The sequence below is a fragment of the Myotis daubentonii genome, chromosome 1 (assembly GCF_963259705.1).
Source record: "Myotis daubentonii chromosome 1, mMyoDau2.1, whole genome shotgun sequence".
Classification (NCBI taxonomy): domain Eukaryota; kingdom Metazoa; phylum Chordata; class Mammalia; order Chiroptera; family Vespertilionidae; genus Myotis; species Myotis daubentonii.
Genome location: NC_081840.1, coordinates 152,036,928 through 152,062,527, shown reverse-complemented (window position 1 = coordinate 152,062,527; position 25,600 = coordinate 152,036,928). Strand labels below are relative to the sequence as shown.

Below are 25,600 nucleotides of genomic sequence, written 5' to 3'. Positions count from 1 at the left end.
TCGGGGAATGTCTGACTGCCAGTTTAGACAACTGGCAGTCAGACATCCCTCTCTCAATCTGGGACCACTGGTTCCTAACGGCTCGCCTGCCTGCCTGATCGCCCCTAACTGTCTCTGCCTGCTGGCCTGGTCGCCCCCTAACTGCCCCCCTGCTGGCCTGGTTGCTCCCTAACTGCCTCCCTGCCGGCCTGGTTGCCCTCTAACTGCCCCCCTGCTGGCCTGGTCGCCCCCTAACTGCTGTCACCCCCACCCCCCGCCAGCCTGGTCACCCCTCACCGTCTCTGCCTCAGCCCCCACCACCGTGGCTATCTAATTAGCATATTACCCTTTTAGTATAGATAATTTAAAGTAACTGGGCTTGTTCAGTTTGGCAAACAGAATAAACTTTTCCCATGTGGAAAATACTTCAACCATCTCTTTCCTTCAAAACACTATGCAGAAGGCATCATTGCCTCTGCTGTAACTTATGGTGGTGGGCATGTGAGGTGGGGTCCTGTCTTCTTGGGTGATGACAGCTCAGCCTATGCGTAGTTCTCTACTGAGCTTTGTGGAGTGCTAATATGGTGTGTTTCCACACAAGTGGTGGAGAACATCTTGGCAGTACACAGGAAGACATGAGGGAAGGAATGGTGTTTCCTGGACTTGGAGGTGTAGAATACACTCCACACTTGGCAAAGACAGCAAAATTATTGGTCCAGTCCCCTGAGTCATCAAGTATGTACTCTCCCATTACAGAAGATGTGTTTTCTTTGGAACTTAGAAAGTGCAAATTAGTCATAATTTCCATAATTCTGTGTTATAGCTGATTTAGTCTAGTTTTTAGTGAACCCTTTGGTGAGGCAATTTATATCAGCTGGTTTCAGTTGGAATTAATGATTCCTGTAATGCAGGGGTAGGGAATGTATAAGGCCCTCGAAATCATTTGGTCTGTCCCTGCCAAGGCATTAGGGGTGAGTTAGTTAAATGTTTGACCAAATATAGCAGACTAATTTTTAAGTTAACCATGTTGTATGGCCTTCGAATCCTATATAATAAAAGGGTAATATGCAAATCAACCGAACAGTGGAACGACTGGTCGCTGTGATGTGCACTGACCACCCCTGGGCAGACACTCAACATAGGAGCTGTCTGCAGGCCCCAATTGCCCTGTTGGGGCCTGCCGGCCAACCTCTCAGGTTCCTTCCCCTGGCCATCAGGCTCCGATTGCCTAATGGTGAACAGGGAACCGGGGGTGGGTGGCAGCGGACGCTGGTGGCACCACACCAAGCCACCGCCCCCTACCCCACCCCCCTGGTTGCCCCACACATAGAGGGCAATTCACGGCAGGGACAGGGCTGGCCAATGTCTTGGTCCCTCCCCCTGACCGGCAGGCTCTGATTGCCCGATGTGAACACGACCCAGGGGTGGGGGATGGGGCTGGCTGCCAGCAGCCAGGGAAGATTGCCCGGATTGCAGGCCAGGCCTAGGGACCATACCCATGCACGAATTTCATGCACCGGGCCTCAAGTGATGTTATAAGTATCCAAATGACACTTGGCAGAAAAAGGTTCCCCACCCCTGCTGTAATGTTTAAACTAACAAGACTATCATCTGTATCTCTTCAGAGTCTAGTTATCTTACATCAGTTACTCCCATTGCTCCCTCACTATATCACCTAAAAAGGTGAAATTTTCTCTCGTTGCCATTTCTGTTTCATTTTGTTCCATGTTCCTAATTCACATGTTCATACCTGGGAACCTCTTAGAAGCCCAGGCACGTAACACAGTTATACTTGTTAAAGAGATTGCACCTGTTGTTGCACATTCTGATGATTTCAGAAATCTAAGAAACATAACATACAGGTGAGTGTTGGCCCAACCAAACCCATAGGACTGGGGCAGCATTCATACTTCACGTAAAGCCCATCAGATGCTAAAAAATGTTAGACACCTACCTTCCAGAGGAAATCCCATCCTTAGGTCCTGTCATTGTGTACCTCTTGTGTCTGGGCAGTTGTTGCCTGTCTCTTTTGTCCCTAAAAATAGTGATGTAAATTTTTGTGAAGTCTTGCTCCTTAGAAATGCTTATCTTCTGAAAACATGAAGATCTATAAAAACCTGAAAATTGCTTTGAGATCATGGTGTCTATGCATAGCCTTCTAGGTTTGCTGAATTACAGAGACCATCATGGCTCCTGTTAGTTAGTGCAAGCTCTACTCCAAGGACTCATGACTGAGCAGAGTGAGGCTCAACTCAGTGCCTGCACTATAATGAAGGAGAGTGGCTGGCAGGCTGCCCAGAGGAGGCATGGGATTGCTGCCACCTCGTATCCATGTCATCCTTAATCTGCTCTCACATGAGTTCTAACAGATTTTCTCCAGATTCTGCTTCTGGAGGAAATGATCTTCCTGTTAGTATTAGTATAAGTTTCTGGGGAGTATCAGCCCCTCGAAGTTAAGTGAGCCCCATGAGAGCATTGTATCCACTCAAAGTGGCTAACGTTCAACAAAAATACCACCTAAATAGAAACTTCATTTCCTTTCTGTTCCTTTATGCCTTCAGCCAAGGACCTGAACACCTACAAAATTACTTCTAGCTTATTAGAACAGGTTGATTGTTGTTTTTCAATAAAATTATATCATTGCCTTTTTCCTGAGAACTTGGGCTTACGATTTACACTTGGATATTATTTTGCTGAATTTACTTTCTTGAAGTCAGGAATGTAATAATACCATATTTTTACTTAGGGATTTAAAAATACAGTGTTTCCATAAGTTTATTTTCAGACTAGAGGCCCGGTGCATGAAATTCGTGCACTGGGGTGGGGGGGGGCGGTGGGGGGAGTTCCCTCAGCCTGGCCTGTGTCCTCCCTCAGTCCAGGAGCTGTCAGTTGAACATCCTTAGCACTGCCATGGAGACGGGAAAGGCTCCTGCCACGGCACTCGTCAGCTGTGAGCCTGGCTTCTGGCTGAGTGGCACTCGCCCTCCTCCTCCATTGAGCATCTGGCCCCTGGTGGTCAGTGCACATCATAGCAACTGGTCATTCCACCATTTGGTCAATTTGCATATTAGCCTTTTATTATATAGGATAACTGACCTCCCCCCCCCCTTTTTTTGTTAAAACATTTTTTTCCCCTAATGGAAATCTTTCATACATAAGTTGTAGAAAGTTGGAAGAGTGGCCTTGTTTTTTGTTTTTGTTTTTTGTTTTTTACTGTCTTTTATGACCTAAATTACACACTGTTTCATAATACAAAATTTGTATGGAGATGAATAGGTTAATGTCTAGACTCAGGCTACTCAGATTTTTGACAGTGGGGTCCACTTGTTCCACAGCGTCTTCCTTGTCCATAGCTATCACTTTGTGGCTTACCTGTGTCCTGCACAGTCTGTGTCTGCCCACTGTACCAGGGACTAGAGGGTATTGGTCATAGAGAAGCAGCTCCGCACAGCAGTAACCTTTAAGCCTTAAGGGCTCAGCTTTATAGCTATGCTCTCAGTGGTGGAAGTTGCCTTCTAAGTGACTTGACCTACTAAGTGACCTTTGATTAGGTGACAAAGTTGTTGTGGTCAGATTATGTTTGTCTTTTCAGACAGATGTGGAAATCAGAAGATTAGAGAACAGATTATTGCCTTACTATTCTGGTGTGTTTCTTAGCCCTGTACTGTCTACACTTGTGCGACTTTGTGGTGTTGTTCTTTTTCAGAGGAGTCAGACCCAATCTCCAACGCCACCAAAACCTCCATCCCCGAGTTTTGAATTGGGGCTGTCTAACTTTCCCCCGCTGCCTGGGGCAGCAGGCCACTTGAAGACTGAGGACTTGTTTGAAAACAGGCTGTCTAGCTTGCTGCTAGGATCAAAGGAAAGGGTAAGATACATGTCACAAGCTTAATTGTTGCTAGCATTTACTAAGCATTAATTTCCTAACAGGCACTGGGCTGAGCTCTTTACACAATTTTTTCCACAGGCAGAGGTTCAGAGAGGGTAAAGGATTTTCAGAGGCCACACAGATTTTGAATGGTAGGGTCAAAGCTGAACCCAGGACTGGAGCCTGCCTCTTAGTTCCCAGTCTGCCAAGGTTCAAGGGAGAAACCTGTGCCATGGTGTGCAGTTTAGATGCTTTCTCTCACCCAGAAACTCAGATTGCATTTTTATTATTGCTATTCAGGACTTGCATTTATTTACCAGTCAGAAGAATAAAACAGAAAAACCTGGATTATACCAGAAGCAATATAATTTTTAGTAAACTACACGAATAACAAGAGGCCTGAAACAACTTTAATACTGGTGGCTTTTGGTGAGCTCTGTCGGCTCCAGACGAGCTCCTTTCAGTCCTATGTGATTACGATCCCAGGAATCAGCTTGTGCTACTGAAGTCACACAGAATTCTTTTCCAGCACTCCTTCTGGGATCTGCTATAGTTAATGAGGTACAGAGAGCTTTGTGCTGCTGCCAGGAGTAATCCCCTTATGTATTTTCCAGTGGAAACCCATTCCATATCATTCCCAGATGTCAGGCATCAGAACACCCTGCCCCTTGGATTGGAGAAGGCTGCATCTAGACCAGCCGTGGGCAAACTACGGCCCGCCTGCCGGATCCGGCCCGTTTGAAATGAATAAAACTATTGAAAAAAAAGACCGTACCCTTTTATGTAATGATGTTTACTTTGAATTTATATTAGTTCACACAAACACTCCATCCATGCTTTTGTTCCAGCCCTCCGGTCCAGTTTAAGAACCCATTGTGGCCCTCGAGTCAAAAAGTTTGCCCACCCCTGATAGACTATCTACACTCAGGGCAACCTTAAAGCCCATCAGTCACCAAGCTGAGGCTTACATGGGATTTATAGCCAGTTTTTTCAGTCCTCTTTATGCTGGTATGTGATTACTGCTCCTGTTTTTAACCTTTAAGGTTATAATATCAATCACATATTAAACTTGTGCATTATTCTGAACTTTTAGAATAATGTTTTATGTATTCTGAACTTCTTTAAAAATATGTTTGTATTGATTTTTGGAGAGAGAGGGAGAGAGAGATAGAAACATTGATGAGAGAGACACATTAAACAGCTGCCTCCTGCATGCCCCCTACTGGGGATCGAGCCCACAACCTGGGCATGTACCCTGACCAGGAATTGAGCCCAGGACCTCTTGGTCCATGGGACAATGCTAAGTCCTGTGAGCCACACCAGCCAGGCGCATTATTCTGAACTTTTAAATAGTAATTTCTGCGTTCTAAGTGCCTCATAGAACTAAGTGCATTTTAAAGATTGTGGTCTAGTTTTCAGACTGACTTTATTGCCCCCAGCGGTGGACAGAGCAAGCTGGCCTATCAATTATTCTTATATTTAAGTTTCTGTGTAAAATTTATTTGGAAGAAAGAATTGCTACTTTTAAAAAGTCAGAGCCTGATTCCATGGCCTGGTGAGAGCCTGCATCCCTGCTTATTTTGGGAGCACCTACAATAGTTTTTTCTATCTCTGTGACCCTTGAGATTCAGAGCTGGTGGGGAGGGGACTTTGCACCTGTGCAGGAGCTTGGGGAAGGCCTCACATTTGATGTGCTGGTCACATTCTGACTCCTTGCATTCCAGTGTGTCAGGATCAAACAGATCCTTGATAACAGATTTTCCAAAAAAGGAGGTATTTCCTTTTCCCACATTTCCACCAACCTTGAATACAAAGTAATAAAAGATGATGGTTCTCAGGGAGACTGCACGTGTCTGCTCACCCCTGCTGGAGGCAGAGGAGTATAGATGTTACTGTTCTATTCCTCTCCTTCAGCACTTTTCTGTTTAGTTTAGTTCTGAACCTTTTGTCTACTTTGAAAAGTACAATTTTAGGAAATTTCTTTTTACACTTGATCTCCCTTCCAATTATTTATTTACTCTCTTGCCTTTCTTATTAATTGCACATCATGAAGAAGACAGCGTGTATGAGCTGTCACTGTGTACAGGGGTGGGGTGGGTGTCAGTGGCTGGAGATCTGGTATCAGGCTTTGCTTTATGACCAGCGATGATTAATTTAAAAGTTCTGAGTTCAGCTTATTCCCCTGTTAATTGAGAAAGTTAACACATCACTCCCTGGGATTGTTTTTATGTTGTTATTTTTTTTTTCTTTTTAAATTTTTTATTTTCTTATTTTTTAAATCTTCATTGTTGAGAGTATTACAGATGTCCCTCTTCTTTCCCACCATTGCTCCCCCTGCCCCCCCCACCTGGTTCCTGCCCCACCCCAGGCCTTCACCACCCTATTGTCTGTGTCCATAGGTAATGTATATATGCATATAAGATCTTTGGTTAATCTCTTCCTGACTTCCCTCCCCCCTTTCCTCTGAGATTCATCAGTCTGTTCCATATTTCCATGCCTCTGATTCTATTTTTCTCACAAGTTAATTTTATTCACTAGGTTTCTTGTTCATTTATTTTGTTTTTTAGATTCAGTTGTTGATAGATAGGTATTTACTGCCATTTTATTGTTCATATTTTTTACCTTGTTTTCCCCTTATTCTTTTTTTTTTTTTAATATATATTTTATTGATTTTTTACAGAGAGGAAGGGAGAGAGATAGAGAGTTAGAAACATCGATGAGAGAGAATCATCGATCAGCTGCCTCCTGCACATCTCCCACTGGGAATATGCCCGCAACCCAGGTACATGCCCTTGACCGGAATCGAACCCGAGACCTCTCAGTCCGCAGGCCGACGCTCTATCCACTGAGCCAAACCGGTTTCGGCTCCCTTCTTCTTCTTAAAGAATACTCTGCAACATTTCATGTAATACTGGTTTGGTGGTGATGAACTCCTTTAAATTTCTTGTCTGTGTAGCTCTTTATCTGACCTTCGATTCTAAATGATAGCTTTGCTGGATAGAGTAATCTTGGTTATAGGTCCTTGCTATTCATCACTTTGAATATTTCTTGCCACTCACTTCTGGCCTGCATGGTTTCTTTTGAGAAATCAGCTGACAGTCCTATGGGCACTCCCTTGTAGGTAATTAACTGCTTTTCTCTTGCTACTTTTATGATTCTTTGTCTTTAACCCTTGGCATTTTAATTATGATTTGTCTTGGTATGGGCCTCTTTGGGTTCCTCTTGTTTGGGACTCTCTGCACTTCCTAGGCTTATAAATTTATTTCTTTCACCAGGTAGAGGAAAATTTCTGTCATTATTTCTTCAAATAGGTTTTCAATATCTTGTTCTCTCTCTTCTGACACCCCCATAATTGAATGTTGGTACGCTTAAAGTTGTCCAAGAGACTATCTTCATATTTTTTTATTCTTTTTTCTTTTCTTATTGGATGTTTTTGGTTCCTCATATTTCAAATTGTTGATTTGATTCTCGGAATCCTTTACTATTTAATCCCTGTAAATTATTTTTTATTTCAGTTAGTGTATGCTTAATTTCTGACTGGTCCTTTTTCATCTTTGACATTCTCATAAGATCCTTGAAAGTCTCACTAAGCCCTTTTAAGCTCTAATGAAGATCTTTGAGCAGTCTTATAACTGATTTTGAACTCTGAATCTAGTCGTTTGCTTGCTTCCATTTCTTTCATTTGTGACCTGTTTCTTTGTCTCTGCATTTTGGCTGCTTCCCTGTGTTTGTTTCTGTGTATTAGGTAGAGCTGCTGTATCTTTTGGAATTGGTGGAGTGGCTTTATATAGTGGGTGTCCTGTCGGGCCCAGTGGCTCAGCCTCCTCAGTCACCTGAGCTGAGCACTCTAGATGTGCCCCTGTGTGGGCTGTGTGCACAGCCTTGTAGTTGAGTCTTAATTGCTGTTGGCATCACTGGGAGAAATTGACCTCCAGGCCAATTGGCTGTGAGGACCAGCTGCAACTACAGTGGGAGAGCTGCTGTGCAGGAGAAACCACTCAGTCTGCCCCTTGAGTGTTTTGCATGTGGATGTGTAGAGTTGTAATCTGGTATGGTCTGAGGCTTTCCACCAGGTGCACTGGCTCTGGGGCCATCTGATAGGAGCTGCAGAGAGATCTGCATATGGCTGCTATTTGTATTGGGTTTAGAAGTGCCAAGGCGAGACTCAGCTGTGAAGTAAGTCAGGCTGATGCTAGTGCTGGGTCTTCTATTGATACTTCAAGGTGTGCTGACACCAGCTGTAGCTTGTTTGAGGGATTTTATGGAAGTCTGAAGCCTGAGCCAGGACAGGCCATTCATATGGAAAAGTGGTTGCAAACAAGCTTGGGTGGGGCTACAAATTGGATGGGGCAGGGTCTCAGGGAATCACCAGGGTGGAGTGAACATTGTGAGCCAGGCTGATGGAGACTCAGATATGGCTGCCAGTCAGCTCTGAGGTCCCAGCACAGGAACAGTGAGCACTGTTGTCTGGGAGAAAACTGCCCCCAGTTCCTGGTGCCATCCCAATGCCAGATAATCCAGTTCCTCCCCGTATGTGTCTGGATTCCCCAAAGCTACCTGGTGCTGGAGTTCAGAGGCTGAGTAAGTTCATGCACTGGCCCTTTAAGAACACCTGGGTGTCCAGCAGCCTCCATGCCCCTCAGCCACAATCCCCATTGGTTTTTACAGCCAAAGTTAGGGGAACTTCTCTTCCCAGCTCTGGAACCCTGGGCTGGAGGTCTGGTTTGGGGCTGGCACCCCTTGCTCCTTATGGGCGACCTCCACAGGCCCTCCCGGTTACATAAACTGCACATTTAGGTGTTACCTGCTTGGTCCACACCTCCTCCCCCCCTACCAGTCTCAGTGTGCTTTCTTCTCTACTTGTAGGACTTCCATTCATCCAGCTTTCAGGTGGTTCTGAATGAATGATGGTGGTTCTGTATTTTAGTTAGAATTTTTTTAAAGCATTTTTTTTTTATTGATTTCAGAGAGGAAGGGAGAGGGAGAGAGAAAAACATCAATGATGTGAAACAATCATTGATGGGCTGCCTTCTGCCCACACTGGGGATTGAACCTGGAACCCTGGACATGTGCCCTGACAGGGAATCAAACCATGACTGATTGATAGGTAACTGCCCAACTGTTGAGCCATGTCAGCTGGATGTTGTAATCCCATCTTCCCTGGAATTTTTTTTTTTTTTTTTTTAATTCAGGTGGAGTCAACTGTCAGCACCTGCACTCACTTCAAGACACTCCAAATTACGTTGCTATGGAGGTGTTGGTGTTTTGGGTTTTTGTTGGTTTTATTGAATTGTGCTAGGAAGTCTACATTTAACAGGTATCTGTATTATGTACTAGGCTGTGCTAGGCACGGGGGTGTTGGAGATGAATAGGTGTTTTGGAAAAACAAGCTGGCAGATAATACGATGGAAGCACAGAAGAGGGCCAAAGACTATGACTGAGTTGCTAGGAGGGCAGATTTGGTCTCTGTTTCCTTTTCTGACTGCCCACCCTGCACAACAGCACCTACCTGGTGCCACAGGAATGAGGGTAGGCAGCTGTCTGAGTCAGTTGGGCTGGTACCCCTGTTGGTGTGTTGTAGATGAGAGATGTGACCCATGCTTCTCTACCTGACTGTAAACTCTGACTCCAATGATTTTCAGAGCCTCAGCGCAGACACAGGCACGAGCACTCTTCCCACAGCAACCTCCAGAGAGCCCTCAGGGCCAGTCTCCTGCACATTGTCTGTGGCCCATGAACGAACCCCTTCCCCCGCCCACCTGCCCGAGTAAGTATAATCCTGCTGCCTCCTCCTGATCCACTGGGATTGCTGTTATGTGTGACTCATGTGTTCCGTGGCCTTTTCACAGGGACCCCAAGGTGGTGGAGAAGCCGAGGGAAGCCCTGAGTACAGACAGACTTACTTACACCACCGCCAGTAAATCGGTGCAGGTGAACGGCACCACCACGGTAGGTGCCAGGGGCACGGGGCCGGAGGAAAGCAGCTCCTTCTCAAATCAGCTCATTGTCAGCAGTCTGATTTGGTGGGCTTTTACTGCTGTGTGCAGTGTGCTTCCTGTGCAGGATACCTTGGATATGTGCTAATTGCTTATTTCTTGTCACCACTGCCATGGGCTCTCTAGTGTCAGTTGAGGGGGCTTGTCCTTTTGAGTAATCTCAGAACTCCAGCTCCTGTTCCCCATAAGATACATGCTCCATCTGAGTGTGGCTGTTGCTCACGGGCACTGAGAACACAGAGGCACCTCGCCCTGCCCATCATGCCAAGTCCACCCCCCTCCTTCCTTCCCTTCCGTCCAGGTGGACCCAGCCTACTCTGTTTTGTGTTTCCTCAGTTTGATCTTGGTGAGCTTTGTCATTTAGATTAAGGAGTTAAACCCTTACTGTCCACTATTTTGACTCTTTAAAGAAAAGACCTTTTTTTAGGTTAAAATTATTTTCAAGTTAACAAACGATTTATTTAACAAATAATTTTAACTGTTCTTTGGTTACTTAGCCTTAATGCTTCCACTTACCTGAAAACCTACTAAGTTTTTTTCCAAGTTTTTAACTCTCCCTTTCCTAAACCCACATGACCAGTCTATAGTTAGAAATGAATGCAAACATTTTAAAGACAATTCTGACGTTCATTTGTAATTTGGACTATTTGTAGGAAGCAGGGGCAGAGAAAGCTGGTGCTGTTCATATCTTCTTGGGGCACCTGGTTTTCTAGGCCTCCTTTGGGGCCTCAGGTGGCTCAAGAATGCTTCAACTTGGAAGGAGTTCAGTCAGAACTTTACACATCAATGCCTTTCCTAGTTTTGCCTATTTTTATAAGATATTTCTAGAATTTCTTATTGGAACAGTTGTGCTGCAGGGGAAACTACATTTTTTAAAATTTATGACATCTTTAAAAGTAAAAATATTTTTGAATGTGGGAATTGGTTACAGTTGAAAACATTTTTGTTCTTTTTTTTTTTTTTTAATCCTCACCTAAGGATATTTTTTCCATTGACTTTCAGAGGGAGGGTGGAGGAGAGAGAAACATTGATATAAGAGAGACACATTGGTTGGTTGCCACCCGACCTGGGGCCGGAGATCAAACCCGAAACCCAGGTATGTGCCTTTGGGAATTGAGTCTGTGACCCTTTGGTCCACAGGCCGATGCTCTAATCCCCGAGCAACACTGACCAGGGCAAAAAAAATTTTTTTTTTACCTTAGAAGAACAGTATTTTCACCTGTTGCCCCTAGAGATGAGATGTCTTGTTCTGCATGTAATTAATCCCAGAGCTGTGTCTTTTCCCAGGAACTGCGAAAACCCAGCTACGCCGAGATTTGCCAGAGGACAAGTAGAGAGCCTTCATCCTCCCCATTGCCACCCCCAAAAGAACAAAAGCCAAACACTGTTGGTTGTGGGAAGGAAGAAAAGAAGCTGGTGGAGAGAGAGCTCCCTGTCCCCAAGTCCAACCAAGGACTACCCAGTGACCAGAGAAGGCCACCGGGCCGCCGGCCCTCACCCCCGCCTGCAGGGAAGCATTCACACAGAGAACAGAGCTCCCCTCCCAGGTCCCCTCAGTGAGCACCGAGGTCAGGGAGGGCTGTGAGGAGCTGAGGTCGCCACAACTAAGCACTGTCCCACTCGGTACCGAGAATGAGCCGCTGGTTAGGAGCTTGCAGTGTAGACAAGGCCCATGAGATGCCTGCAAGTTATTTTCTTCTCAGTCGGATGTTCCCCCCTCTTGAAAAAAATCTATTTTTCAGGATTTAATTAATATAAACCTTATTTTAGGTTGGTGCTTAACTGGAGGTGATGCATAAGTCTGATTTTTTTCAGGATAGAAAATGCATTTATCCTAACAAATTGATATTTTTTATTAAGCCTCCATGTGGCTATGAATGCAAGCTATAAATAGTGAGTTTTTCTAAATTAAGCGGAACTGTGCTACTTTATTTTTTAAAATAACTGGTTAGCAAGTACATATCTCTAAGGATGTCAGACCAACAGGCAAACGGGCGAAGCTGAGGGCTGTGGGTGTAGCCTGGAGAAGGGATGGGTCAGAGGATACCACACACTGGCCTGGGCCGTGTACTTATTCAGAATCCTAACAAGTGATCCTAACTTTTTGTAAAAAGTACAGTCCATTTTTTATCTACTGGGCAGAATAAATCTGCAGAGAGCCCCTGAGAGCCTAAAACCTTGAGTTTCGATGCACTGCAAGCAAGTAACCAGCTCCTCACTCCAGTCTCAGTGGCTATTATGTAAGATAAATTCAAAGCACATTGTGAATAGAACTTAAATGAAAACATAAACTTTGTTGCCCACTGACATGTTACCATGACATTGTACCCTGGTAGTGGTTTGTTCCCATGAGCTGGCAGGAGGGTTGGAAGCCCATAGGGCTCCCAAGTCTCCCACACATTAGCCGGCTTCCATGGGCGCCTCCCTGTACCTCCGCATTGGCGCACGGACTGAACATTACTTAATCGTGAGAGAATGTGTTTGTGGTGCCCTGTGGTGGTGGAGGATAAGAATTCCCACTCTCTTTACCTCCAAGATGAGGGTCTCACTGATTCCCTTCTGGAAGTGCTGCACTCTGAACCCGCATGCACTAAAGCTAGCAGTTTATAATAAAGTTAAATATAAATTATTTTCTTTTAAAATGCCTAAATTTTTTCTTTAAGTATTCTGAGCAGCAGACAGTAAACTAAGAGTCTTTCCTGCTAAATGTAACCATACAAGTTTATTCCACAAAATGTTATTTAACAAGACTGAAGGTTTTTTTTAAAAAAAGTTATTTCCATCCAATATTTAAAGACTTGAATTTTATTTAAACTTGAAAATGACTTTGCCTTAACTTTTGTATAAGACAGCGTAGAGTTCCTGGAGACCGGCCCCTGGGTTGGCGTGAGTGGATTGCAGTTACTCAGTGATGTGGGATCTACTGGCGCTAGTTTTACTGAGTAAACGTACTGGAGTATGAGAACTAGCCGTCATGTTTGTAATATACCTTGAAGATCTTACACAGTTGATCTTTTTTCAGATTGTTGAAAAATCCTGTAAATGCAAATAGTCGATACTGTATTAAATATGTGCACTTGGGAGTGTGTGCTTTGCTTGTACAGTTGTAAATAATCAGAACATATTAAAAAGGTACCCTAAAGAGAAAAATCTGATAAAAATTATTGATATATTATAAATGTTGCTATTGAGCTGGATGTAGATAAACTAAATGTTGTGGTTTGAATATTATTTTAATTTGTTGAGGTTTTTCTTCCCATTTAAACTGGTGTGTTGAGCTGATTCTGCCGCTTTGCTACTGCAGAGGGAAGTGGACAGTCTCATGAAAGCCTTTGGATGTGTCCATGCTCTTCCTAAAAGTATGTAAATATGTGTTAATCATAGCTGGTGTGAAAGGGTTTTTGAAGTGTAATGTAGAAAGCAGAAACTGGCAGTATCTTCCAGGGAAGTGAAAAATAATCTACTACTGAAAATCACAGGTAGCCCAGCCTGATTTACCTTGCCAGAGGAAAACGCCCTCCTCAGAGCAGCCAGCATCCTTTAAACACCTAAAAGTACACCGCACTGCTAATATTGTGCAAATGCCTGTAAAAGGAACATGGAAATTATTTCTTTGTGGTTGCCAGATAGCTGATGAAAAAATCAGAAATAACTGACCTCTTCTGCCCAAACTAATGAGTCCTATAAAGAGAGTTGGAAAGGCAAGCTCCAAGCCTAGGAATTCTTAGTGTTGTTATCTCTGCTGGAGGAGGGAACCACGGTCATCCCCAAATGATATAATGACAAAGCCTTTCTGTGAGGCAGTGCCTGCTGGTGAGTGGAGAGCCCGGCAGCTGCATGCAGGATGAAGGTGGTTGCTGACCAGTCACGGCGTGGTGAGGCATGCGCTTCAGCGACCGCTCCCACAGCCAGTCTGTGGCGTCCAGAATTGAAACGTTGCTCTGACAGATTTTTATAACATCCATTTTAATTAAGCAAAGTGATATGCCAAGTAACTGTATAATGTCCTAAAAACCTTCCTGATACTATCTTTAGATTTTCTACACAGAAAAGAATGAGAGTTGGCACAACAGGAAGCTGTGATGCAAATGGCTAGTAGTATATGGCTTTGTACATTTTAAAAAATGTAACTCTTTTTCCCCAGCAGTATTTTGAGATATAGAATCAGAGATACAACGATCACAAATGACATTTTAACTTGTACAATCGTGTGATGATGATACTTTGGAAATATAGGAATCTGGCCCCATTTCTACAGATATGAATTTCAAGTATTGTAGTTGCTTCTTAAAGAGTTAGTGACATGATATTTCTGATCAGGCCCTCCCCTGTAGGCTCATCACCAGCTGTCACTAGCTGTAGTCAGGAGCGCTGCAGGTTGTTTCTCACAAGGTAAGCAGGTGAGGAGGGTGTGAGCTGTCGGTAGAGGTTACACAGAAAGCAGCAGACAATCGAAGACTGAAGGAGAGCCAACAGATGCCAGTTCACAAAACAGGAGCTTTCTTGAGGATTTTTATTTTTGTTCTATTTTCATTAAGACTGGAATCAAGCTTATGTGTAACTATTGGTAATTTAAGTTTCCTTTTGTGTCATTCAGTGTAAAACTGTCTAATTTGAAAAAATGTAGGTTATGAAAAATAAAGATTTAGGCACTGTTCAATTTTTCTTTCGATTTTTTTTTAAAAATTAAAATATTCTTTGAGTGTATCTTTTTAAAAATAACTTTTTCTGAATTCCCATCTGTGTACATGAGAATGAAATACAAATTTGTTCCAACTTGTGTTTGAATTATAAAGGCTTCTTAGCACACATGTGAATGATCTGCAGCATGAGGGTCGGCTTAATGTTTGAAGGTACTCAGAGCGAACGTTGAAATTAACTATTCATGAGGAAACTGTTCATTAAGCCCAAGATTTACCATAAAAGTAAATATCCCTGTGTCAGGATCTTTTATTTCTTGTGTTAAAAGGCCATGTCTCATGAGTTGTGTTCATAAAGTCACTCAGAGTCGATGTTGTGGTTGTGTGGTTTTCAAACCATAAGTGAGCCTCAAAAACAAAGTAGTTGGTCTATGCTTAAACAGTGGTGATACCAACACTAGTAAAAGGCTGAAGGTAGATGAAAATTCTAAGTATATTATTACTTTAGTGGACAGTCGATTAGTTGTTAATTGACCAATTTTCTTTCACGAATTGCCTGTTCATATCCTTTTTCATTTTTCTACTAGGTTATCTTTTTCTTATTGACTTGGGTTTTTTTTTTTAATCTGTTTTGGCTATTCTTTGTCCGTTTATATGTTATAAATATGTTCTCAGTCTGTACTAGTTGTCTTAACTTTATTTTAGAGTATTTCTTATTTTACAGTTTTTTAATTATGTAAATGTATCAATCTTCTCCTTTAGGTTCAAGCATCTTGGTCTTGTTTATGAAATCTTTCCTCACTTCAGAGTCAATCTCTTTTTATATATATTTATGTCTTTAGTCCATCTGGAGTTCATTGATCTGTGTGTATGTGTGTGTATGGTCTGAGGTAAGAACCCAACTTCACTTTCCCATCATATGGAAAGTTTCTTTTTCCTGTATCATTAATTAGTTCCTTATTTCTCCACTGATGTGTAAAGCCACTCTTGTTACAGAGTTCCCACATATGCATGCATCTTTACTTGGCTCTCATTCTATGTTCTGTTTCCTTGCTGACACCATAGAATACCATCCACCCATTATTCTGTGTTCCTAAGTATTTCCTTTGTAGAACTCATCATAATGACAACAAAATGTGCTCTGTGAAGGCAGGAATTAGGCCCATCTGGATCACCATTGTGTCCCCTGTCCTTTGTACACTGTGACATAGTAGATGCTCAATAAATATTTGTCAAATTTGTGAAATATTTATTGAGTATGTATTCTCCATGCGCAGCACCGGCCTACGAAATTTTAAAAAAATAGGGTGATATATTAATTGCTATTTCAGCATAGCCACACCAAAACTCGGTGGCTTAAAATGACAGTCATACATGGAGATTTGACGTGGCCTCGGTAAGGCTGCACTTGCTCACAGGTGTGTGCATGGGCTGCTCTGGGCCTTTTTGTGGGGGTGGGGATCACACACTGCTATTCACCTCTGCATCTCGTCTTTGGGCCAGCAGGGAGGCATGTCCTCTTGTCCTCTTGTCTATACCTACCCTTTTAGGGCAGACTCCTGCAGGTCCATAACTCTACACTTCATCAAATGTGGGTGATTCCACAGCACCTGAAATCCAAGCCTACCTGGGGATCAGCAACAATCATGTCCCTGAGGAGGAAGCTCAAGCTGTCCCTAGGGACCTGTGCCCTTTCCTCGCTCTCCTGCCGTCTCAGGGTCGGCTTCGTCCTCGGAACAGGATGCTGCAGGAGCCCTGTTAATATCTAGGGAGGAAAAGGCTGTTCTGTGGCATTTAGGAATTACGCCAAACCAAACGTAAATTTCGCATTTCATTGGCCAGAGTGGGGACCTGTGTCTATTCTTGAAACTGATTGCTTTCAGACCCTTTAGGTCGGTTAGGCCAGGGAGGGCGGGGCCCCAGACAGGTTGAGACTTGCTCTGTTAGGAAAGGGGAGGCAGCCACCAACCTGCCCACTGAATGCAGCCCCTCAGGCTCCAGGCTTCTGTATCACATTCGTGTTGTGTGGCCACCTGAATTTAGTCAATATTTCAGAACTGCCACATTCAAGGTAGATCTTTTGTTTCCTGCACAACACATTATCTCAGCTGGTATCAGTTACTCCACTCAACAGCTGGAGTAACCATTTCTTCCTATATCTAATCCAACACTCCTGTCATCACCTCTACATTCATAAGACACCCTGAGCCTCCCATCATTCTGCTTAGTCGTTGTCACCTCTTAAAAGCCTCTTAACTGGCCTCCAGTCCACTGACACCCCCAGCCCCCTTCAGCCACAGGGGTCCTCCTTAAGTGTTCCTGGCATAAACCCTGTGACTGATCCCATGGTGCAAATGAAGTCCAAACAGCATTGTGCAGGTCACTCGCCAGTGAGCTGCCCAATTTCAGGTCTGCCGCTGGTTGGCCCTTAATCCCTGCACTTAGTCTCCAGCTGCTCATCACACCCAGCTGCTCCACTTCAGTGTTTCCCTGGCTTGGAAGCCTTCTCCCACCTCTGGCTGGCTGCTCTTCCTATCACACAAGTTCTGTTCACATGTTGGCTCTTTACAGAGCCTGTCCCTGAGCCCAGCCCAAGGCTCTCATCTTATTTGCATCTCATCTAATTTGTTTACTTGCTTTTGGCCCAAATTCCCTGTCTCCCCAATGTCTGGAGAGTGGTTCTGCCCACTATGGGTGTCTCATAAATCCATTCATGTATTAATCAAGCAGTCCAGTGACAAAACATGTGTTGTCCCACACACTGACACCTGCATGCTTAAGGCCACCAAAGTTTCATGTGCCCCAGACCTTAAACTGTCAGCTGACCGTCACTGTGCGGGCGTCTAAAAGGCAACACAGCCGAATTTCTGACACTTCCTCAACAATCTCCCTTCAGGCAGTGACAGCCCTATCAGTCCACTCCTTGGACCCAAACCTAGGACTCACCCTTCACTGCTCTCTCTCCTGTCCCACATCAGGAAATCAGGACATGAGCTGCCTCCTGTGGATCAATGCAGTAAGTGCCGCTTTTATGCTTTTACGCCCTCCTGACCTTTCTCATGGCACCACAGCCCACCTCCTGGTGTGACCTGGATGACATGAAGAGTCCTCAGATTCAGTGGGCCCTGCGTGCACCCAGCAGGGGATCTGTGTGCATCCAGCCTCCTGACCACTGATTAACTTCTACCTGCCCACCCTTCCTGCTGCTTTCCTCACAGTCCCCATCACTACCAAACAGAAGGTTTCTGGGTCTTGTTTGCTGCCTGCTGGCCTCCCTGCAAATACACACTTCTTTAGGTCACAGTGAATTTGGGGGCGGTCGGGGGAGAGGAGGTGTCTATTTTGTTTAGTGTTGTTTTTCCAGAGCCTGGAAATGTTTAAAAAGCCCTTAAATGAAAAAGAAAAATCCACTTTTCAAAAATTAATGTTTATTTAAAACATACTTCTATTTTTCATACTTGTTATGCCAGTGGGTGGGACCATGAAGCCGCAGCCGCCTTCCAAGGAGCCATCCTGCCCCGTTTCTGCCCTGCGCAGCCTGGGCCTGGCTCTGTCCAGCCCGAGGACCACAGGTGTTCCCACTTTCCCAATAAGGTTGTGGGTAGTGCTGGGTGTCATTTGAGGTTTCCACCCTGCGTTCTTCACCTTCAGCCTCATGGGATCACCCAGAGCTCTTGTGGGAGCTCAGGATCCTGAACCTCACCTGGTTCTGACGCTGAAATAGTGGCTCCGGCCTGAGACAGGCATTCAGGTTTATTGTCTAGCACTGTGTCATTCATGGTGGATGTGACCCAACCAAGTCTGTCTGAGACAGCTATGGTGCCTGCACATGTGTGCACACACAGGTGCACACATGCACACGCACAGGCGCACACATAGGCTTCCTGTGCGCTCCGCAGCATTGCCTAATATGGAGGAGCTCCATGCCGGAAGCACCAGGATCACCAGGCACTGAGTTGCCCAGGAGCCTGGCGCACTCAGCCCGGTGCAGGGGCTCCTGCAGGCTCCTTGGCAGGCTGCACCCTCTGTGCCTGCAGCTCCGCTGACAGTTCAGTGTCCTCACCCTTCCTTTCCCTGCATGAAGGCTCACACATCACGTGCAGGCCTCTCACAGCAGCTCCCCAGGCTAGCTCCCTAGGATCCTGGAGGTCCCAGACCAGCTGAACAGCTCCCCACGGACTCGTGGACCCAGGGCTATCAGCCTCCCTGTCTGTCCTTGAGCCTGGCCAGAGTGTGTCTTGTGAGACCTGGAGTCCTGGCTCCCAGCGACACACACCATTGCCAGCAGGTAAGGGCCCATCTCTGAGCCAACAGTACTTCTGGGGACTTGGTGACTCACACCCTGGCCGGCCACAGCAGCTCTGGAGCACCCCCAGTGGTGGCCTGGCCTCGGATGAGGGGCGCAGGGTGGCATGACTCCGGGAACTCTAGGGTTGAGGGCAGCTGGGGGAGGTCCAGCCCAGATCCTCAGACGTGGGTGTAAGGCTTGGTGAGCCAGTCTGGAAAGGGAGAATTCACGAGGAAAATAACAGGAGGTGGCCCCATACCTGAGGTGGCTGTGTGACTGTCGGTGTGAGGGTGACCCCTGAGACCACGTTTCCTAAGAGGGGGAACTAAAGGGTTCCTTTCTTCAAGTTGAGATATAATTGACATCAACATTGATATTTGTGTATATTGTGAAACAGTCACCATAATAAGTCTAGGTAACTTCCATCATATCACATAGTTAACAAATTTTGCGTGTGATAATTAAGATTTACTCTCTTAGCAACTTTCAAATACAGCAGAACCTTAAATAACATTGTTTTGTTCAATGCTGTTCTGTTGTAACACTGGTGAGGAAAAAATACCGCTTCCCGGTGGGGCTGCTGTCTGTGCAGTTTGCAGATTCTCCCCATGTCTGTGGGGGTTTCTCTGGGAACCCCAATTTCCTCTCAGATCCCAAAGATGCACATGTGAGGCGAATGTCGTGTCCACAGTGTCCCCATCTGAGTGTGGGTGTGAGTGGCCCTGCCTTGCAGGGTGTCCTATGAGGGTGGGTCCCTCCTTGTGCCCTGAGCTGCCAGGAGAGGCTCAGCCTCCCTGATCCTGCACTGGGATAAGTGGGGTGGAAAATAATAATCCAACTTGTTTTAATTCATTTTTCTTAAATGTATGTGCAGCTACATTTCTTTCAATGTTTAATATTGAAGTTTTGAGAGTCTTTATTCAGAAATTTGATGATGTTTTTGTGATCAGAAATATGTCATAGGTAGGAGCTTAACTCTTGTTTATAGCAATTCTCCCAGGGCAGCAATTTTCAACCAGTGTGTCGTGAGAATTTTAAAAACATGCAATACCTACTATTAGTCAGGGGCACTGACCACTTTTCCCTTAGATTGTCAAATAAAAAAAATGACAATAGCAAACAATAGTCATCCAGTGTAAATGAATCAAAATATACCTATTTTTTTTTGTCAGATTGGCCAAAAATAGAATACACTAGAAGCCTGATGCACAAAATTCATGCAAGAGTAGGCCTTCCCCCAGCTGCCAGCACCAGTTTCCCTCTGGCACAGGGGACCTGGGCTTCCCTCCGGCCGCGGACAAGCACACAGGATCCGGGCTTCCCTCGCAGCCGTAGCTTCATCTGGAAGGTCGTCCGGAAGGACATCCAGTCTAATTAGCATATTACGCTTTTATTATTATAGATATTTTGGTGTGCCAAAAGATTGTAGTAATTAATTTATATGTGCCATGAAATGAGAAAGGTTGAAAATCACTTTTGTAGGGCAAAACTGGTTTCCTTACAAGTCGTTTCACTTAGTCAGTTTCCAAGAACCTACTTCAATGACGTTAAGTAAAGACTTATTGTATTCAATACCATAGTGCCCCTTATGGGAGATTTCAACCTCTGTGGCTTCAGTTACCATGGTCAACTGTAGTCCAAAAATGTTAAATGGAAAATTTTAGAAATAACCAAAAAATTCATAAGTTTTAAATTGTGCATTGTTCTGAGTCGCTTGGTGCACATTCTTGCTCCATCCCCAATGGGACGTGAGTCAATCTTGTGTCTGGTATATCCATGCTGCATACGTTCCCTGCCCCATAGTCATTAAGTAGCCGCCTCAGTCATGAAATCGATTCTCACGTTGTCACAGTGCTTGAGTTCAGGTAACCCTGATTTCACTTAGTAATGGCCCCAAAGCACAAGACTAGTGATGCTGGCAACTTGGATATGCCACAGAGAGGCCAATGAAATGTATGCATGTACAAGAAAAAGCAGCATCTATGGAGTTCAGTACTGTCGTGGTTTCAGGCATTCACTGGGGGTCTTAGAATGTGGATAATGGGGGACTACTGTATAGAACTGTTAACTGTAGTCACCGTGTTGGACATCACTTCTCCAGAACTTACTTTATTTTTATTGCCTTCACCCATTTTGCCCACCCTCTCCCCTACCTCTGGCAACCACCAATCTGTTCTCTGTATCTATGAGTTTAGTTTTTATTTTATAGTCCATATATAAATGAGACCACACAGCATCTGTCTTCCTATGCCTGACTTATTTCATTCATGTTGTTACAAATGGTGAGATTTCCTTCTTTTTATAGCTGAATAATTTTCCGTTATGATTACATATCACAAAGTCTTTATCCATTCATCCATTAATAGATATCTAGGTTATTTCCATATTTTGACTATTGTAAATAATGCTGCAATGAACATAGAGATGCATATATCTTTTTGAATTAATGTTTTGGATTTCTTCAGATAAATACCCAGAAGTGGAATTGCTGGATCACATGGTAATTCAGTTTAACACCCATACTGTTTCCATAATGGCTGCACCAATTTGCAATTCCACCAACAGTGCACAACAGTTCCATTTTCTCCACATCCTCACCAACATTTGTTATTTCTTGTCTTTTTTATAATAGGCATTCTGACAGGTATGAGGTGATACTTTAATGTGGTGTGAACTTTCATTTCCCTGATGACTAGATTAGTGATGTTGAGCATCTTGTCATGTACCTGTTGGTCATTTTTCTTCTTTGAAAAAAAATATCTATTTAGTTTCTCTGCTCATTTTAAAATAATTTTTTTCTTGCTATTGAGTTGTCTGAGTTCTTTCTATATTTTGTACATTAAGCCCTTATTAGATATATAATTTGCAAATATTTTCTCCTATTCCATAAGTCACCTTTTCATTTCCTTGATGGTTTCATTTGCTGTGTAGAAGCTTTTCAGTTTTCTGTAGTCCCATTTGTTTATTTTTGGTTTTGTTGCCTTTACCGTTGGCATTAAATCTAAAAAATCATTGCCAAAAGCAATGTCAATGAGCTTACTGTTTATGTTTTCTTCTAGAAATTTTATGGTTTCAGGTCTTACTTTCAAGTCCTTGATCCATTCTGAGTTAATTTTTGTGTGCTTTATCAGATAGTGGTCCAGTTTCATTCTTGTACATTTGGCTCTCTAGTTTCCCAACACCTTTTATTAAAATCACCCTTCTTTCCCCATTGTATATTCTTGGCTCTGGGCTCTCTATGCTGTTCCATTGATCTGTGTATTTGTTTTATGTCAATACCATACTGTTCTAATTACCCTAACTTTGTAATAAAGTTTTAAATCAGGGAGTGTGATGCTTACAACTTTGTTCTTCTTTCACAACATTGCTTTGGCAATTTGGGGTATTTGTAGTATCATACAAATTTTAGGACTGTTTATTCTATTTCTGTGAAAAACTCCCTTGGAATTTTGATAGGGATTGTAATGAATCTGTAGATTGCTTTGGATAGTATGGATATTTAAATAATAATAATAATTCCCATCAATGAATATGAAATGTCTTTTCACTTATTTGTAGTTTCATTTCCTCTCATCTGTGTCATATAATTTTCAGTGTGCAGGTGTTATACCTCTTTTGTTAAATTTGTTCCTAGGTATTTTATTCGATGCATTTATAAATGAGATTTTCTTCTTAGTGTCTCTTTATGATAGTTTTTTTGTTCGTGTATAGAAACAAAATTGATATTTGTATATTGATTTTGTGTCCTTCAACTTTACTGAATTCATTTATTAATTCTAACAGTTTTTTTTTGTGTAGTCTTTAAGGTTTTCTATATACAGTATCATGTTATGTGTAAATAAAAACAGTTATACTTCTTTTCCAACTGGATGCCTTTTCATTCTTTTTCTTCTCTGATTGCTGTGGCCAGGACTTCCAGTATGTACTATGTTTGTGTAAAAGTGGACATTCTTGTCTTTTTCCTGATTTTAGAGGAAAAGCTTTCAGCTTTTCATTGTTGAGCATAATGTTGGCTGTGGGCTTGTCACATATGGCCTTTATTATGTTGAGGTCCATTTCCTGTATGCCCACTTTGCTGAGAGTTTTTATCATGAATGGATGCTGTATTTTGTCAAATGCTGCTTCTGCATCTATTGAGATGGCCATATGATTTTTATCCTTCATTCTGTTAATGTGGTGAATCACATTTATTGATTTGCATATGTTGAAACATTCTTGCATCCCAGAAGCAAATCCCACTTGATCATGGTGTATGATCTTTTTCGTATATTGCTGAATTCAGTTTGTTAATATTTTGTTGAGGAACTTTGCATATGAAATCATTAGGGATATTGGCTTCTGATTCTCTTGTATTCCTGGTTTGGGTATCAGGGTAATGCTGACCTTGTCAAATGAATTTTTAAGTGCTCCTTTCTCTTCAATTATTTGGGGAGTTTCTTCTTTAAATGTTTTTAATCTTATTTTTTATGAAAGCATAGTTGTCATATGAAGTTCTTTAAATGTTTGGTAGAATTTATCAGTAAAGCCATCTGATCCTGGATTTTTGTTTGTTGGGAGGTATTTTTTTTAAATCCTCACCCAAAGATATGTTTATTGATTTTTAGAGAGCAAGTAAGGGAGGGGAAAGAGAGGGGGTAGGGAAGAGAGAGATCAATGTGAGAGAGAAACATCAATTGGCTGCCTCTCATACATGCCCTGACTGGGGATCGAATCTACAACCTAAGTATGTGACCTGACTAGGAATCGAACCCACAACCTTTTGGTGTATGGGACAATGCTCCAACCAACTGAGCAACCTGCCAGGACTGTTGGGAGGTTTTTGGTTACTGCTTCAATCTCCTTACTACTAATTAGTCTGTTCAGATTTTCTGTTTATTTAGGTTTCAGTTCTTTAAATGATTTTTAAGGTCCACACACATACTGACAGTCTAAGATTATCCGTAATTTTCAAAGCCAGTGGCTCTAACCCTTTGTGGACTCTGAGTCAGGTCCCTGTAGCTGTTGGGTCTGTGACTGTTGGAAGGTTTGGAGGCTGGTGCAATGATCTCTTGAGGACTGAGCAGTGTGCTGGGAAAAGGGACCCAAGAAAGATGCCAGGTGGGCAGGCAGCCCTAACTTAGTCTTTGCAAAAAAGAAGGATAATATCAGGTGGAAGGAAAGTCCCATAAAAGGAGGGCCAGCAGGACTCATCACCTTCACAGTGGTTTACCTGCCTGGGTACCTACTACACCTAAACAGTCCATGACTATGAGATAGACCCAAGTTCACATTCATCCCTGGCACATGGACTAATCCATATTTGCTCCCATTACACAATGAATGAGTTACCAATGGGATCAAGGATGAAATAAAAAACTTCCTAGAAACAAATGAAAATGAACAAACAACCCAAAATCTGTGGGATGCTCCTTAGAGCAGCGGTTCTCAACCTGTGGGTCGCGACCCCTTTGGCGGTCGAATGACCCTTTCACAGGGGTCGCCTAAGACCATCCTGCATATCAGATATTTACATTACAATTCATAGCATTAGCAACATTACAGTTATGAAGTAGCAACAAAAATAATTTTATGGTTGGGTCACAACATGAGGAACTGTATTTAAAGGGCCAGAAGGTTGAGAAACACTGCATTAGAGGGAAGTTCACAACATTACAGACCTTTCCAGTCCTTTTAGTTGTAGGGTTAGATAATTTATCTGAGATATAAAAAAAAAAATTCCAAAAATTTATATGAAACCAAAAAGGACCTCAAATAGCTCCAGCAATCTTGAGAAAGAAGAACAAAGTTGGAGGATCACAAAACTGGGTATCAAACTACACTACAAAGCCATTGTAGTCAAAACAACCTGGTATTGACACAAGAACAGCCATATAGATCAGTGGAACAGAACAGAGACCCCAGAAATTGACCCATGCTATTATGGTCAATTAATATTTGACAAAGAAGGCAAGAGCATACAATGAAGTAAGGACAATCTCTTTAATAAATGGTGTTGGGAAAATTGGACAGGTACATGAAAAAAATGAAACTAGACCACCAACTTATACCATACAAGAATGAATTCAAAATGGATAAAAGACTTCAATGTAAGTTATGAAACCATAAAAATCATAGAAGAAAACATAAGCAGTAAAATCTCAGACATCTCACATAGCAGAATTTTCACAGATATATATCCTGGGGCAAGGGAAACAAAGGAAAACATAAACAAATGGGGCTACATCAAACTAAAAAGGTTCTGCACAGCAAAAGAAACCAGTATCAAAATGAAAAGGGACCCCACTGTATGGGGGAACATATTTACCAGAGATATATCTGATAAGGAATTAATCTCCAAAATATATAAAGAACTCACAGAACTCAACAAAAGAAAGACAAACAAGCCAATTAAAAAATGGGCAGAAGACCTGAATAGACACTTCTCCAAAAAGGACATGCAGATGGCCAATAGATAAGTGAAAAAGATGCTCAGTGTCATTAATCATCAGAGAGATGCAAATTAAAACAATAATGTGGTATCCCTCACACCTGCCAGAATGGCTATCATAAAAACAAACAAACAATAAGTGCTGGCAAGGATGTGGAGAAAAGGGAACCCCAGTACACTGCTGGTGGGAATGCAGCCACTATGGAAAATAGTATGGAGTTTCCTAAAAAAATTAAAAATGGAACTTCCTTTTGACCCAGCAATCCCACCTCTGGGAATATATCCTAAGAATCCAGAAACACCAATCAGAAAGAATATGTGTTACTTACAGTAGCTAAAATCTAGAAACAGCCTGAGTGCCCATCAGTAGATGAGTGGATAATAAGCCTGTGGTACATTTAC

The 25,600-nt window shown here is 43.0% G+C and overlaps 1 protein-coding gene across 10 annotated transcripts in view; it reads left to right on the top strand.

The window, feature by feature from the left end:
• Positions 1-14,503, top strand: part of LARP4B (La ribonucleoprotein 4B) — a 104,973-nt gene extending 90,470 nt beyond the window's left edge. For 7 of the 10 annotated variants that reach the window (XM_059662898.1, XM_059662900.1, XM_059662887.1 and 4 more), the window contains 4 exons: positions 3,686-3,847; positions 9,490-9,614; positions 9,697-9,796; positions 11,131-14,503. In XM_059662898.1, coding sequence (XP_059518881.1) covers positions 3,686-3,847; positions 9,490-9,614; positions 9,697-9,796; positions 11,131-11,403 — 660 coding nt within the window. In that variant the 3' untranslated portion in view covers positions 11,404-14,503. The remainder of the gene's footprint in view (positions 1-3,685; positions 3,848-9,489; positions 9,615-9,696; positions 9,797-11,130) is intronic. The other 3 variants (XM_059662922.1, XM_059662918.1, XM_059662891.1) reach the window with 1 other exon arrangement.
• Positions 14,504-25,600: the final 11,097 nt, after the last annotated feature.